At 32.2% G+C, this 15,607-nt stretch overlaps 1 protein-coding gene across 1 annotated transcript in view; it reads right to left on the reverse strand.

The window, feature by feature from the left end:
• The window catches only part of PIBF1 (progesterone immunomodulatory binding factor 1), a 227,033-nt gene that overhangs the window by 84,518 nt on the left and 126,908 nt on the right, over positions 1–15,607 (reverse strand). The window contains exon 12 of the mRNA XM_079138952.1: positions 8,254–8,404. Within this exon, the coding sequence (XP_078995078.1) occupies positions 8,254–8,404 (151 nt within the window). The remainder of the gene's footprint in view (positions 1–8,253; positions 8,405–15,607) is intronic.

Raw genomic sequence — 15,607 nt, forward strand, 5'->3', positions numbered from 1 at the left:
CAGATAGCTCGAGATCCAGGATGAGCTCCAATTCAACTACATCAGAACTAGACTAGCATTCAGATACATATCTGACTTCCCTCTCTTAAATGGCTGCAAATTCAGAGGGGAGAGATTTAGTTAATAACTTAAAAATCCACATTAGATATGTATGGACATTCTAAATTTGAGTTTTATAATTAATGGATTAATTATTCACAGGGTAACTACTATAGCAGGAATTTAATTATAAAAACAATGCACTAAACAACGTGAGGAACACTACTAAAGAGATCTGAACAGCATGTCTTAGAAGCACAGAACTCTTTCTGAGTACCACTGTTTCCCATACTAGAAGTCATTAGGAAGGTATGGGAAGACATATTTGCCAAGGCACAGGAAGGAATTGTATTTGCAAAGGCCTGGACTTGTGAAGTATGTTGTTTTAGAAATCATGAGAAAAATGGCTGGAGTTAATCTGAAAAGCACTGATAGTAGAAAAATGCTTAGTTCCAACAGTGAACAGAAAACTACAATATTATTTGCTAGGTTAAGGAGACTGAATTTTATTTTATAGTCAATAATCAATATAGGAAGATGACATGAACAATGGATTTTTGTTACTGATGCTGATACTACAGAAAAAAAAAAAAATTCCACCTAGCATGCTCAAGGTCCTGGGTTCAATCCCCAGTACTGTATGAAAATAAATACAAAAATTTAAAAATCCAATGATAGGGGAGAGGATTGCTTAGATCGGTGACAGAGAATTCATAACAAATTATAGTAACACTCCAGTGGAGACAGTCCATAATAGCAATGAAGAAAGGAATTTCCATTCTAGACAACTTGAGTCGGTGTGAAGGTAAGATGAGGCACTCTAGACAGAACAAGGGAAAAAAATCAAGGTTGTTGAGAGCTAGTTTTGGGTGATTAGAGAAAAATTGAACCTTATTAAAAGATCAAGAATACAAACAAAGTAAGTTTCAGGAAGGGAAGAAGAAATGCAAATAAATAGTGTATTTTCAATGACTATAGGAACTTCACAGAAACCAGTGGGAATCACTAGCTTATAAACAGCAGTTAAAGTTAAGGAAATAGGTACGTAAAGTAAGAACTGAAGAGGATAAGAGAAAAACCCTGGAGAATCATGTACAGTTAAGTACTGGCCGAGTTAGGGAGAAGGGACAACAAAAGTGATAGTGATTCAAGAAGCAAAGAGGAGAGTTCTGAGAAATTTAACAAATGTCTTGCAAGGTTCAAAGCAGGAACTTTTATTCTTCTCCTCCCCCGCTTGTTGTGTGTCAGCATCCATATATCAAAGAGACCATCCACCATTTGGTTTTAAGGGATTGGCTTATTTATTTCACTTAGCATGACAGTCTCCAGATCCTTCCATTTTACCAGCAAATGCTAGTCATTCTTTTTTATGGCTGAGTAATATTCCATTATGTATATATGCCGCATTTTCTTTATTCATCTATTGAAGGGCACCTAGGTTGATTCCATGGCTTAGCTACTGTGAATTGTGCTGCTATAAACACTGATGAGGCTGTGTCACTGTAGTATGCTGATTTGGGGTATATACTGAGGAGTGTGATAACTGGGTCAAATGGTTGTTCTATTTCTAGTTTTTTGAGGAATCTCCATACTGCTTTCCATAGTGGTTGTACCAATTTGCAGCCTGACCAGCAAATATACAAGTGTACCTTTTCCCCTACATCCTTGTCAACATTGATTGTTACTTGTATTTGATAGGAATAGGTAAGACAGTGGAATGAATTTGACATACCTTTCGTATGTACATATATGAATACACCACAGTGAATCTCAGCATCCACAAGACTGGGATCCTAATTAGAATAAGATATGCTCCATGTTTGTACAAATATGTCAAAATAGACTCTACTGTCATGTATAACTAAAAAGAACAAATTTAAAAAAAAAGTTTAACACATGCAGAAAAAGGTTACAAGCAGGATGAGGATGGGTAGCAGGTCCCTGAATCTGACAATGAAAAATCTGGTTATTTATTAAAAAAAATTGAATTTATTTAGCTTTCAGGCAATATTTATACTTTCAACAATTTGATAAAGATTTTTGAAAACCAAGCTCCTCAAATATCCAAATAATAAATATCTGATTACAGAAAGTAATAAAAGTGCAATTAGGGGGGCTGGAATTGTAGCTCAGTGGTAAAGCACTTGCCTATCATGTGTGAAGCACTGGGTTCAATTCTCAGCATCTTATACAAATAAGTAAAACGATTCATCAACAACTAAAAAGTGTAAATAGGATACTATAATTTTTATGATTACATCCTAATAAAGACCTCATGTTTGCTGAAATTAGCTGATTTAGATGGTAAATCTTAGAAAACTGTACACATTTTAGTACTAAAAAAGAATATGCTTGCATATTTTATTATTTATTTATTTATTGGTATTGAAGATGCTTTACCACTAAACTACATCTCCAGTCCTTTTTATTTTAATTTTGAGACAGGGCCTTGCTAAATTGCCCAGGTTGGTCTTAAACTTGTGATCTTCCTGCCTTAGTCCCTTAAATTGCTGGGATTACAGCTGTGTGAAACCATGCCTGGTCAACACATTTTATATTTTGTTTAATTAACAAGTATTCTTTAGAATGTTAGGATATTCTGATTTCTAATGTAAACTGATAAAAGAATAACCTAATTATCATAGCAAAAGATTTATTTTAACATTTTTCTAAAGATTTTAGGAAACATTTAGACATATGGAAAAATTAAAAGAATTGTAGCATATAACCATAACATGTAGACTGTAAATTATACATTTGTACTACATTTGTTTATCATATATCCATCCATCTCTGTATCTATCCATGAATTTACTGAATTTTTTTGAATGCATTTCAAAGTTGCAGATGTCTGCATACTTCATCCCTCAACAATTCAACATGCAACTCATCATTAATGGTTCAATATTTATTTATAGTCTTTAAAAAATAAAATTATATATGGTAAAAGGTACAAATCTTAAATCTACTATTCAATGGATTTTAAAACGTAAAAAAGTTTTGAAATATATACACGTGAGTAACACAAATCCTGTTAATATATTCAGAACATTAGAAAAGCTGGAATATTCCCTCATGTCTAAATCCCCAGTTAATTCTTGGTGACAACCATCCCTAGAGACGATACTATTCTGAATTTTTCACCACAGATTGATCTTACCTCTTCTAGAACTTCACATAAATTGAATCGGATAGTATGAAATTTATGGCAAAGCCTTAGATTAAGTATAAAAGTTTTTTGGGTTCAGCCATGTTGTTGAGTGAATCAACTGTTGATTTCTTTTCATAGAATAGTTCTATTGTATGAATACATGATGGTTTGTTTAAACATTTTTCTGTGATAAACACCTGGGTTGTTGCCAGTGTTTGATTATTATGAATAAAGCTCCTATGAATATTCTACTAGAAATCTTTTTATAAATATAGGCTTTCTTTTGGGTAAATAATTAGGATAGAATTGATGGATCATTGTATAGATTGGTTATTTCTATAAAACCTGCCAACTGCTCCAAATTCCCACCAATATTTTACGTAGCCAATCTTTCTAATTTTAGCCATTCTGGTAAATTTCTAATGATATCTCATCAGATTTTAAATTGAATTTCCCTCATGAATAAAATTGTTAAATATCTTATTGTGCTACTTGGCCAGTCATATAATTCTTTATGCAGTGTTTGTTAAAACCTTTTGCCCACGTTTTAAATTGGGCTATTTATTTTTAATCATTGATTTGCATGAGTTCTGGTATATTACTTTCCTATTGCTGCTATAACATTAGCAGACTTTGTAGCTTAAAGCCATACAAATTGATTATCTTACAAATCTAGAGGTCAGAAGCCTATCTCAGTGAGCTGAAAGACAAGTGTTGATAGAGCTGGTTCTGGGTGGAGGGTCTCAGGGAGAACCCATTCCTTGTCTTTTCCAGTTTCTAGAGATTGCTTTGATGCCTTTTTAGCAGTTTTTTCTCCACTTTCAAGGCCAACAGTGTGGCATCTTTCGACTCTCTCTGAATTGTGCTTTCGTCACCATATCATCCCCATGCTTTTTTTTTTTTTACTTTTTAAAAAAACTGGTGCACATTACCTTCACAATAGGTTTTCATTGTTTCATATTCATACATGTGTATAACATAATTAGATCAATTTTTCTACCCCCAAACCTCCCCTTATCCACCTTTACTTTTATAAAGACCCTTGTGATTACACTGGGCTCATCCGGCTATTGTTTCTAGGATAATCTCGTGTCAGGGTCATTAATCACAACAACAAAGACTTTTGCCATATAAGGTAAAATATTTACAGTTTCTAGAGATGGGGGCATAGACATCTTTGGTATTTTATTTATATGGAAATATAAAGGACCAAGGATAGCCAAAGCAAACTTGGAAAAAAGATGAAGTTGGAAGACTTACACTGCCTGACTTCAGTACTTAATATCACACCTCAGCCTCAAGCTAGTAGTATACAGTATTGGCATAAAGACAAATACAACAATGAAGCAGACTACAGAAGTCAAAACAGATTCATATGTAAATGATTATTTGTTTTTTTTAACAAAGGCAACAAAGCAGTGAACTGAAGAAAGGAAAGTTTCAATAAAGGTCGCTAAAAATTTGGTCATGTTATGGAAATGAACCTTAGGGCACCAATGTTATTACTTTGAAAGGAAGCCTAAATATAATATTTAAAATTATAAATTTGGGGCAGGTAAAGATTTTTTTTTTCTCGGTGCTGGGGATTTGAACCCAGGGCCTTGTGCTTGCGAGGCAAGCACTCTACCAACTGAGTTATATCCCCAGCCCAGGTAAAGATTTTTTAGACAAAGCCCTGAAAGCAATTGCCATAAAAGAAACGTGATATAGTACACATCAAAATTAAGAACTGCTCTTAGCTGGGAGCAGTGGCACATGCCTACAATCTAGCTATTCAGGAGGTTGAGACAGGAGGATCTTGAGTTCGAAGTCAGGCCCTAAGCAACTTAGTGAGAAACACTCTCTCTAAATAAAATACAAACAAGGGCTGGGGATGTGGCTCACTGGTTAACCCTGGGTTCAATTCCTAGTACCCAAAACATAACAGAACAAATCAAAACAAAGAATTTCTTTTCAAAAGACAATGAAGAAATGAATACCCAAGGGCTGAGTGCAGTGGCACATGCCTGTAATCCCAGTGACTCAAGAGGTTTAGGCAGAAGGATTGCTAGTTTGAGGCCAGTCTCAGCAACTTAGGCTCTAAATAACTTAGCAAAATTTTTAATTTTAAAGTTAAAAATTAAAAATTAAAGAATACCAGAGACTGCTGCCATTATTATGGGAACAAAATCAAATTTATAGCATGTCTTGATTGTGAAGGTATTTAATCCCTCTTAGCAATATTTCATGTAGTTGTTTTTCTGGTCAAATTTATTCTGAAGTATTTTGTGTATTTTGACACTACTATAAATGGAATTGCTTTCTATATAAAACAAACTTTTCCAATTGTTTGCTTATAAGTTTCGTGTAACTTATATTTTGCTAAATTTATCAGTTTTAATTGTTTTGTAATCTGAAAGTAGTCTTTTCCTATCTCTTCCATGTGTAAAATTATAAATATCCCTAATCTTTATATAATCTTTATACATAAAAATTAGAATATACGTGTATATATACACAGAAACACAGGTTTATATATACACACATATATATGTTTGTATGTATTTTGTTTTTTTAATTTATTTTTTGCCTTCCTTGCACATACTAGGCAAGTGCTCTACTGCTGACCTACATCTACAGACCTGATATTTCTTACCTTATTACACAGGAAATCACATACAGCATTTAACTTTTCATGAAAACAGAATCCCTTGCTTTGTTCGGTCCTTTAATGGGAAAGTATTAAATACCCAGGATACTCTACCACTGAGCCATATCCCTTAACCCTTAAAAAAATCTGAGACTGGGTCTTGCTAAATTGGCCAGGCTAGACTCAAATTTGTGATCCTGTTGCCGCAGCTTTCTGAGTTGCTGAGATTAAAGGTGTGCACCACCACAGCTGGCTAGCTATAGGTGTTTTGGAGCTGGGCTTTATTATGTTGAAGAAGTTCCCTTCTGTTACTAATTTCTTTAGACAAAGGAATATATGCAAAGTAATAGAGTTAAGGAAAAATATGGAACTTTTAAAATAGTAATATGACATGGAAGTGAATGGGAAAACATGAAAACTACAAATTAATCAAGAGTAAAATCATAAAAAGTCATATACTAAGAAATTTATGCTGTTTTAATAAAGACACAGAGATGCATTAAAGCAAGTATATTACATGATCAAATCTGTATTTTTAAAGATGACTTTGGTTCAAGTGTAGAAATGGAAGACAAATTTGGAATCTATTGCGGTAATCAGATACTGACCATGGAAATGGAAAAAAAGGCAACGATAAGAATTAAACTTTTTCTGAAATATAATACAATCCTTAAATGAAAATGTGCTCCAAGTAATTACAATATTACCTTACTGCAATTTCAAGTCCAATTGACATTTAAATCCACCTTCATAAGATTCCCAGTTATTTCTGACTTTTAAACACAAATAAAACACAGTAGCAAACATCACAGGAAGTACTTAAATATTAATTTAAAATATTCTTTAAAATTAGGGATAAGCAGGAAGCAATATTATTGGAGGGGGTAAAAAGGAAAAATAGAAATTAAATGTGAAATAACACAGCGTATCCAACAAATTTCCATTTGTCCTTCAAGATTCATTCAGGTATCACCTCCCCTCTTAAATATTCCTTACCTCCAGAGAAATTAACTCATGATCTCTTGTGTTTTTCTATAAAGAACTGAATATCACTTGTACATAGCAACTATTTTGCCACTTTGATTATTTATTAATATGTTTGTTTTTCCCAGTAGACTAGACTAGGAACCCTTATGAGGCAAGAATTTTTTACATGAATTCTATATCCCTACTTTTTTTTCTTTTTAAAAATTTGTTCTTTTTAATTATATATGACAGTAGAATTATTTTGACATATCTTAAATATACGGAGTATAACTTCCCATTCTTATGACTGGTCGTGTATTCATATATGAACATAGAAAAGTTATGTCCAATTCATTCTACTCTTTCCCATTTCCATTCCTCCCCCTTCCAATCCAGTGAAACTCCACTCCCCTCCCTGACTCTGCCTATTGTGAGTCAGCATCCACATATCAGAAAATATTCCAGCCTTTGTTTTTTGAGACTGGCTTATTTCACTTAGCATGATAGCCTCCAGTTCCACCCACTTACCAGCAAATACCATCATTTCATTCTTCTTTAAGGCTGAGTAATATTCCATTATGTCTATGTACCACTTTTTCTTTATCCATTCATCTATTGACGGGCACCTAGGTTGGTTCCATAGCTTAGCTATTGTGAATTGAGCTGCTATGAACATTGATGTGGCTGCATCACTGTAGAATGCTGATTTTAAGTCCTTTAGGTATATGCTGAAGAGTAGGATAACTGGGTCAAATGGTGGTTCCATTCCTAGTTTTCTGAGAAATCTCCACACTGCTTCAATTTGCATTCCCACCAGCAAAGGATGAGTGTACCTTTCTCCCCACATTTTTGCCAAAGTTTATTGTTGCTTGTATTCTTGATAATTGCCATTCTGGTTGGAGTAAGATGGAATCTCAGTGTAGTTTTGATTTGCATTTCTCTAATTGCTAGAGATGTTGAACATTTTTTCATAATTTTGTTGGTTGACTGTACTACTTCTGTGAAGTGTCTGTTCAGTTCCTATGCCCATTTATTGATCAGGTTAATTGCTTCTTTGGTGTTAATTTTTTTAAGTTCTTTATATATCCTGGAGATTAATGTTCTTTCTGAGGTGCAGTTGGCAAAGACTTTTTCCCATTCTGTAGGCTCTTCATGTTCTTGATTGTTTCCTTTGCTGAGAAGAAGCTTTTTAGTTTGATACAATCTCATTTATTAATTCTCGTATATCCCTACTTCTTGTTAAATGGAAATATTTAATTGTTGACTGAATCTATCATATTTAACCTATTTTTAATTTCAACTATTGAAAATTAACATGAACTAATATTTAAAATCTGAAGTATTCTTTAAAATATGGTCACCAATTATATTTTAAGGAAATATATACCAAAGTATTCTAGAAATGACGTCAGGTATTCTGTTGCCAGAAAAAAGACTGTGTGATGGGGGGAGATGCAGGGAGACTTACTTTCTGCTGTTTGCATTATTATTTCATCAAGCTCTTTTTCCAATTTCTCATAAATGTCTAGCCTTGCCTGATGCTCAGAATTCTGTGCTTGAAGTTCAGTAATGCGTTTTTCAGAAGAGGCTTGGAGACTATAAAATTCTTTAGTTAAAACCTAATAGTAGAAGAAAAAAATTACAAAGGTTCACAGAATTAAGAAATAGGTTCATAGAAATATGACACAAAAATATTTTCTCTTTTTAATTATCTAAATATTAACAGAAAGTACCTCAATTGAGATGCCTAATGAGGAAATAAAATATATTTATTTCTAAAGTAAATCAGTTGTTTTAAACTGAAAATTATGACATACTTAATACTTATATAAGCTGAATAAAAAATGAATTTAAAACTTACAAATGGTTACAGGAGTAAGATTAGCATTTGCTTTCTTAGAATTAAAAAACTACAACAATATCAAACTTACCTAGAAGTCATTTATCAGCAATTACAGGCACTTGAAGAAAGCTTACAAAACTGTGTGTAAAAATAATATACTCATAATGAGTCTTACAGTTTTCCATCAGAGCTTATTTAATCTACCCTTTCCATGGTTTTAATAACATTTTGGGTTTCCTGAACAGTCAGAAATTCAAAGCAACAAATCAAAAAGGGAAATGTGAAGTACTGCTTGGAGCAGTATCATAAAATGCCTTTGTAAAGAAAGAAAGAATTAAAAAAAGTATAAAAAAGAGATGCAAAAGGCATGGAAATTGGTAGTTTTGTATACGGTCAAAAGAATCTACATTCTTCAATATTTACTCACTGAAGGAATCACTATGATCATAACAGTGAATTAGCTGAAAAAAAGACGATGCTTCCAGTGACAACGCACAGTTTTAATGCTTAAATTCCCATTATCTAGAACGTTTACTTACTAGTAACTGACTAAATTATGGAGTGTTACTATACCTGCTTTCTAACACAGCATGAGTAACATGCTATTGCATTGGAGGCAAAAGAACCTTATGGTTAAGAGTATAGTTTGGAGCCAGAAAGACTTGGATTTCAGTATCGTTTTAATACTGTGATCTTAGGCAATTAGTTACTCTCTCTTTACCACATAACACTTTTTGAAGGATTAAATGAGATGATAAATTTACTCTGCTTAGCAGAGTGCCTAGAACATGTAAATGTTGAAAAATACTGCTATTACCATAAGAAATATAATTATGAGAACTTCGTATTAAACAGCTTATGGAAATAGAGCTCCACTGATTTAATTACCCTGAATTTTCTATAATTAACCCTTCTGAACACAACCTACCTTCTCTAATGACATGAAGTTCACCTTAACAACTGTATATGAATATATGCTTTCTGTGATGTGGAAAAAGGACAAGATACAGAAGATAAAGAAAATCTATTTACATTTCTTAATAAGCAAAAACTAGAGTTTAATGTTCCTTAACTCATTCCATGTCATCTCCTTCAATTTTCATCAAAACTTCCCTCAAAAGCAAAAAAACCCTTTATCCCCCATCTTCCAAATACATTCCTTTGGAGGGTGAATAAGAAATAATATGGGAATAATATTATTAGGATCATTTTTAGTGTGTTTGGGTCAGAAAAACAAAAATTCACTGTTTTAGCATTATTTTTTCTTTATTCTTCCTGGCTGGAACTGTGATTTCTAGAAACTTTGTAATTTATTATAAAAAAGCATTGCTTAGTAGAACAACTTGGGCTTTCATGGAATTCATTAGAGTATAATTTATAAATAATCTAGTGGTTGATAACCTTATTAATTCTACTGTTAAAAGAGAGGGTGAATAAATGACTATTCCTAACCTAACTGATATTTTTTCATCTGTACTCCACTCCTCTCACTCCAAAAAAAAACCAAAAAACAAAAAAACAAAATGAAAATCACACAGGGAGAAATTGCACAACTAGACTATCTAAAGAGATAATCAAAGATGGGCTATTCCACAAAGTATTATTTGAAGAAGAGATTTAAAAAGCAATAAACTGAGAAACATAACCTACAATCTTCTTTTCCTAGCATGGAGGAGAGAACCTCAGAGGTGTCTGATTAAGGGGAAACTCCTAGCATCTCTAGTACTCCATGGTAAAGAATTCCCTTTTACTATGAACTTATCTGAGTGACTCCTAGGAATAAATTTGTTATTGCTTCTGAAAAGCAAAAGAAAAACCTGATTATTGGATCCATGGAAGGGTATTATATAAAGATCCTTTAGAGAAAAAACATGCGTTTTAAACATGGAGATATAAAATAGGTAAATTACTTTTAGGACACCATTAAGTATCAAGTTCACACAGTGAAAGTTTCCTTCCTTTAAATAATAGATGTATTAACTGAATGATAATATATAATGTGTCAAAAACTGCTTCAAAAAGAGACTGGTATTTTGGGAGCTATTGCCAATTAATGACTAAAGCAAAAATAAAATAAATCATCCCCAAGTTACAAATCAATGAGAATATTGAGTAAAAGTCATAGAAAAGTCCTTAATTTTTAACTTTCATAAAATTATATCAAACTTCATTATAAATAAGAATTGTATCAGAAACAAATACTTTCCAGAATTAAAAAGATTTAAAATATGGTACTATATTAGCCTTAGTTAAACCATTCTTTCATTTGTTAAATACTTAACAAGCGGGGAAGCACTGTGTTGGGCACTGGTGACACAATGATAAATGAAGAGTCCCTGTCATTTCAAGACCTCAGTTTAACAGAGGCAGAAAATGTAAAGTAACTACCCCCAAACCAGAATTTTTATAATAGTAACATTTTTTATGAAGATGCTTTTCCATATAAGACTTTTAAACAAATGAATATAAAAATTACTAGTTACCTGTATCCACAGACTAAGTGGACATTGGTCTTCAAACTATAAGTGGGAACCTTTAGGAGGTTTGGTTTGCAACCAGTTAAAGACAACATAAGACAATTGTTTGGAAAACATCAGCACTGTGTATCCTGAGTATTATTGGTGTGATAAATTATTGTTTTGTGAAACATTTTTATTTCCAGAAGTACCAAAAGAGTAGTGCTTCTGTACTTTTCAATTGTTTTCATCCATCCTCCCCACTCCAGTTCCAAGAAACTTTCTTAAACATAGTGATTCAGTGTGAAATGGAAAAGAAAAGGTAATTTTGCTAGGAATCATGAAAATTAAACCATGGAAAATGAAACTTGCAAAAGACAAATATACAAATAAGAGCTAAATTGAGAGACTAACTGAAAATGAGTGGGAGAATCAGCTGCGAAAGATTAATGATGGCAGGAATTTCCTGAGAAGGGTATATGAAAAAGTTAAAGCTGAACACCGATTTGCTTTAGAAGATACCATCTATAACTTTTGCTTATTATTTTTCAAATACACACACACACACACACACACACACACACACATATTCAATGACCATTTTTGTGTTTTCCAATAAGGTTTTATTTTCTGAGACCTTTCATCCACCACCTCCATCCCCACCCTATAGTACTGGGGATTGAACCCAGGGTACTCTACCACTGAGCTAGCCCTTTTTGTTTATTATTTTGAGACAGGGTCTCATTAAGTTGTTGAGCTGGCCTCCAGCTTTTGATTTTCCTGCCTCAGCCTCCCCAGTAGCTGGGATTATAGGTGTGAACCTCCATGCCCAGCCATGCCCAGTGCTGAGAACCTTTACCTTGTTAAATTTAGTTTTACTAATCAAAACACTATTCAAAAGTGTAATCATTCAGGGATTATTGTAATAAACATTTTTTTCTTTTATTTTAATAGTGTAGTGGTTAAAAGTGTGAGATATGAAAGTCAGTCTGATCAAATGTAAGCTCCAATTAGTTGTGCAGTCCTTAAATAATTTAACTTTCCTATGAACAAAAAAGCAGAAATAAAACAAAACCTACCAATGGTCTATTTAATTTATTATTTTATTACTGTTATTTTTTGGTACAGAGGATTGAACCCAGGGGTGCTCAGTCACTAAGCTATATCTCCAAAGTTTTCTATTTTTTATTTTGAGATAGGGTCTCCCTAAGCTGCTTTAGGGCCTCACTAAGTTGCTGAGGCTGGCTTTGAACTTGTGATCCTCCTGCCTCAGCCTCCTGAGCTGCTGGGATTACAGGCATGCCCCATTCCACCCAGCATGGTCTATTTATTAATCAATTACAACTACTATTAAGTTTATGGTACATTTCTTCAAAATACCCCCAGACGTTTTTTAAAAATCTAATATACATAGTTGTGTAAAGGAACATGTAAAAGCGTATTTTACATGTTACTCTGTGGTCTTAAAATATCAACTGATCTTAAAATGTTAATCACACACATTTTTTAAGTAACCATTCTTCAATAATGGGATTATAGAGTTTTTAGTTCTTTGCTATTATAAATAATACCACAATGAATATCTGTGATGATAGATACTTTTTACATACTTAAGACATATTTTTATAAATGAGCAATGCCATATTGTTGTTCAAAAACAATATACTCATTTTAGATCTTTTAAAGTAGTTTTGTGAGGATAAATAAAAAGTTAAAAAGGAGTAATTTTGATATTTGAATATATATGTATATGTAAGTGTAATATGTACATATGACACATATTTGCAGATTTTTCAAATGGTTTTATTTTATGATATTTATCCTACTATGCAATGCTTTACATTATAATTTAGTTTTAGATAATTAGGTTATAATTGGGTTTAGATAGCACATGACTGAAAGATCTGAAAAGTAAAAAAATAAAAAGTTCCTTTATCATTTTATAAATATTCATCTTTTGGGAAGGGATACTTTTCATTTACTTAACATTTCCTAACACGACCAAAGTAAAAATTCTATAGCATCAAAGGAGAATATTTTGAGAACTTCTAATACATGTTAAGAATAAATGGGTGATTTATTTGTGCTCAAAAGACCCATTTGGTTAATGAAAAAACTGAGGCTCAAATGAAATGAATAATTTATCTAAAAAGCAGTCACTAATTTGGATTCAAATCTTAGTTCTTAGCTCTGTTGACCTGAAAGTTGACAGGTCTAACTACTACCCAATACTGCTAAAGGAAATTTTATCAGGACAGAAAAGAGTTTCCATTTTTCTTTAGTATAAAACTCAAGAGAAAAGTAGTTAAAAAACCTCAACACTGCCCAACAATAAGGGCATAAGTGATCATGTTAGTTTTCTAGAGCATGCGCTCCAAAACTATAGTCACTAGTCATTTGTGGATAATCAAATTTAGATTTAATTTAATTAAGCTAAAAATAAATTTAGGTTGTCAGTTGCACTAGACACATTTCAAGTGCTAAATGCCCTCAGGTGACCAGTAGCTACTGAACTGAATAGCACAGAGAACATTTCCATCATTATAGAAAGTTCTATTCAAAGTCCTGTTCAAGACTAGGTGCAGTGATGTAACTGTAATCCTAGCTACTCTGGAGGTTGAGGAAGGAGGATCACAAATTTGAGGCCAGCCTTGGTTATTTAGTGAGATCCTGGCTTAAAATAAAAAATAAAAAGGGTTGGGATATAGCTCAGAGGTAGTGTTTCTGGGTTCAACCCCAACATCATAACAAACAACCCTCCCCCCCAAACAAAACCCTGTTTGAAACCATTCATTTTATGCAAATAATTTCTCATTAAAAGCTGTGTGTACAACAATGCCTAATACAGTGCCTACTGCCCAACAGACACCCAGTTAGAAAGTACTAAGTACTATCAATCCAATTAACTATGTGCCAGACCTGGGAATACTGATCATTTTAAAAAAGGTTCAGTCTGTCATCATGGAATTTATTGTCTAGTGGGGCAAATTAAGAAAATATATTTTCGTTCAAATCTTTTTTATATGTACATTTAGGGTTGTTACTAAACATGCACCCACAGTCAAGATCATGCTAATGACCTAATTGCATCTCTTATTCAACTTTTTAAATTTTTCCTCAAATCTAAAACAGTCAAGAACATGACTGCATATAATCATATAATAGACAAAATACATAATTCAAAATGTAGTACTTTAAACTGATTATCTACTGTTGAATATTTGTTATTTACATTTTTTACTATAATAACATAGTGATGTATATCATTAATATAAATCTTTATAAGCATCTCATTATTTCCTTAGTAAAATTCCTTTAACTGAAATTACTGAATCAATATTTTAAGACCATATACACAGATTACCATATTGTCCTCTAGAAGGGCTATTCCATTTTGTTACTACATGAGATTTCCCACTTGTGGGCACTTTTGCCAGCATATTAAAAACAACACATACATCTATAAAAAGGTAAAAATAAATTAAATTTATATTTCTTGAATTTTCAGTGAGAATACATACATTTTCATCTATTTATTAACAGTAAGAATTTAGGTTGGAAAAGGTGCATTTCTTTTTTCCACCTATATATCTAGAATAGGAAGACATATTCACTTCATAAGAGATCTTTTAAAATGGAATAGGTCCTTTATCATAATACTACAAGTAGTATTTTTCAGTTTCCACTTTGCCTATAATGCTATTGTTTCTTTAACATACAAGTTCTATTTTTCCAATATTTTTTCTTTCCTTTAATCAACAGAATATGAGATTAATTCCCAAACTGATAGAAGGCAAAATTTTATCTATAATTACTTCTAACAGTTTGTAATTCCATATTTACATTCAGCTCAGTAATTTATCTGACTTTTATTTTGGTTTATGGTATGAAGTACAGACCCAACAATACCAACATTTGGTACTCAAATGATTACCAAAGCACCATTTATTATCCAATACATATTTCCCCCACTGATTTGACTATTACTATAAAAAAAAATTAAACTTATATAAATATATTTTTGGGGTTTTGTATTTTATATCATTCATAGATCATTCTTTCTTCAGAATGTATTTTAAATGTAAAGTATGTTTCCTTATGATTTGAAAAAAATCTTTAAAAACACTATTTTATTTTCCTTTCAGTTGTACCGTGCAACTAACTTTGTTGGGTTAAAAAAAATGCTAGTATCTGATTAGAAATAAATACATAATATCATTTGATGAAAACTGGAAAATATATAATACTAAATATTCCTTTATATAAAAATAGTATTTCTTCTTATAAATGTCAGTGAAGCTCTATAGTTTTCTTGATACAGATTTCATTTTTCTTATTAAAAGTAGTTGTATGTTTTGGGTCACTGTTGTGAATGAGATATTTCCCTAATTTGTTTTCTAATACTTCCAGTACTTTTTTGATGTACATTGTTCTGAAATGTGTGTGTATACACATTTATACGTACACACACTTTTTTTTTTTTTTTTTTTTTTTTTTAAGGACATAGGAGGTCCTCCAGGAAA

This window comes from Sciurus vulgaris (assembly GCF_902686455.1).
Source record: "Sciurus vulgaris genome assembly, chromosome: 4".
In the NCBI taxonomy this organism is placed as follows: Eukaryota; Metazoa; Chordata; class Mammalia; order Rodentia; family Sciuridae; genus Sciurus; species Sciurus vulgaris.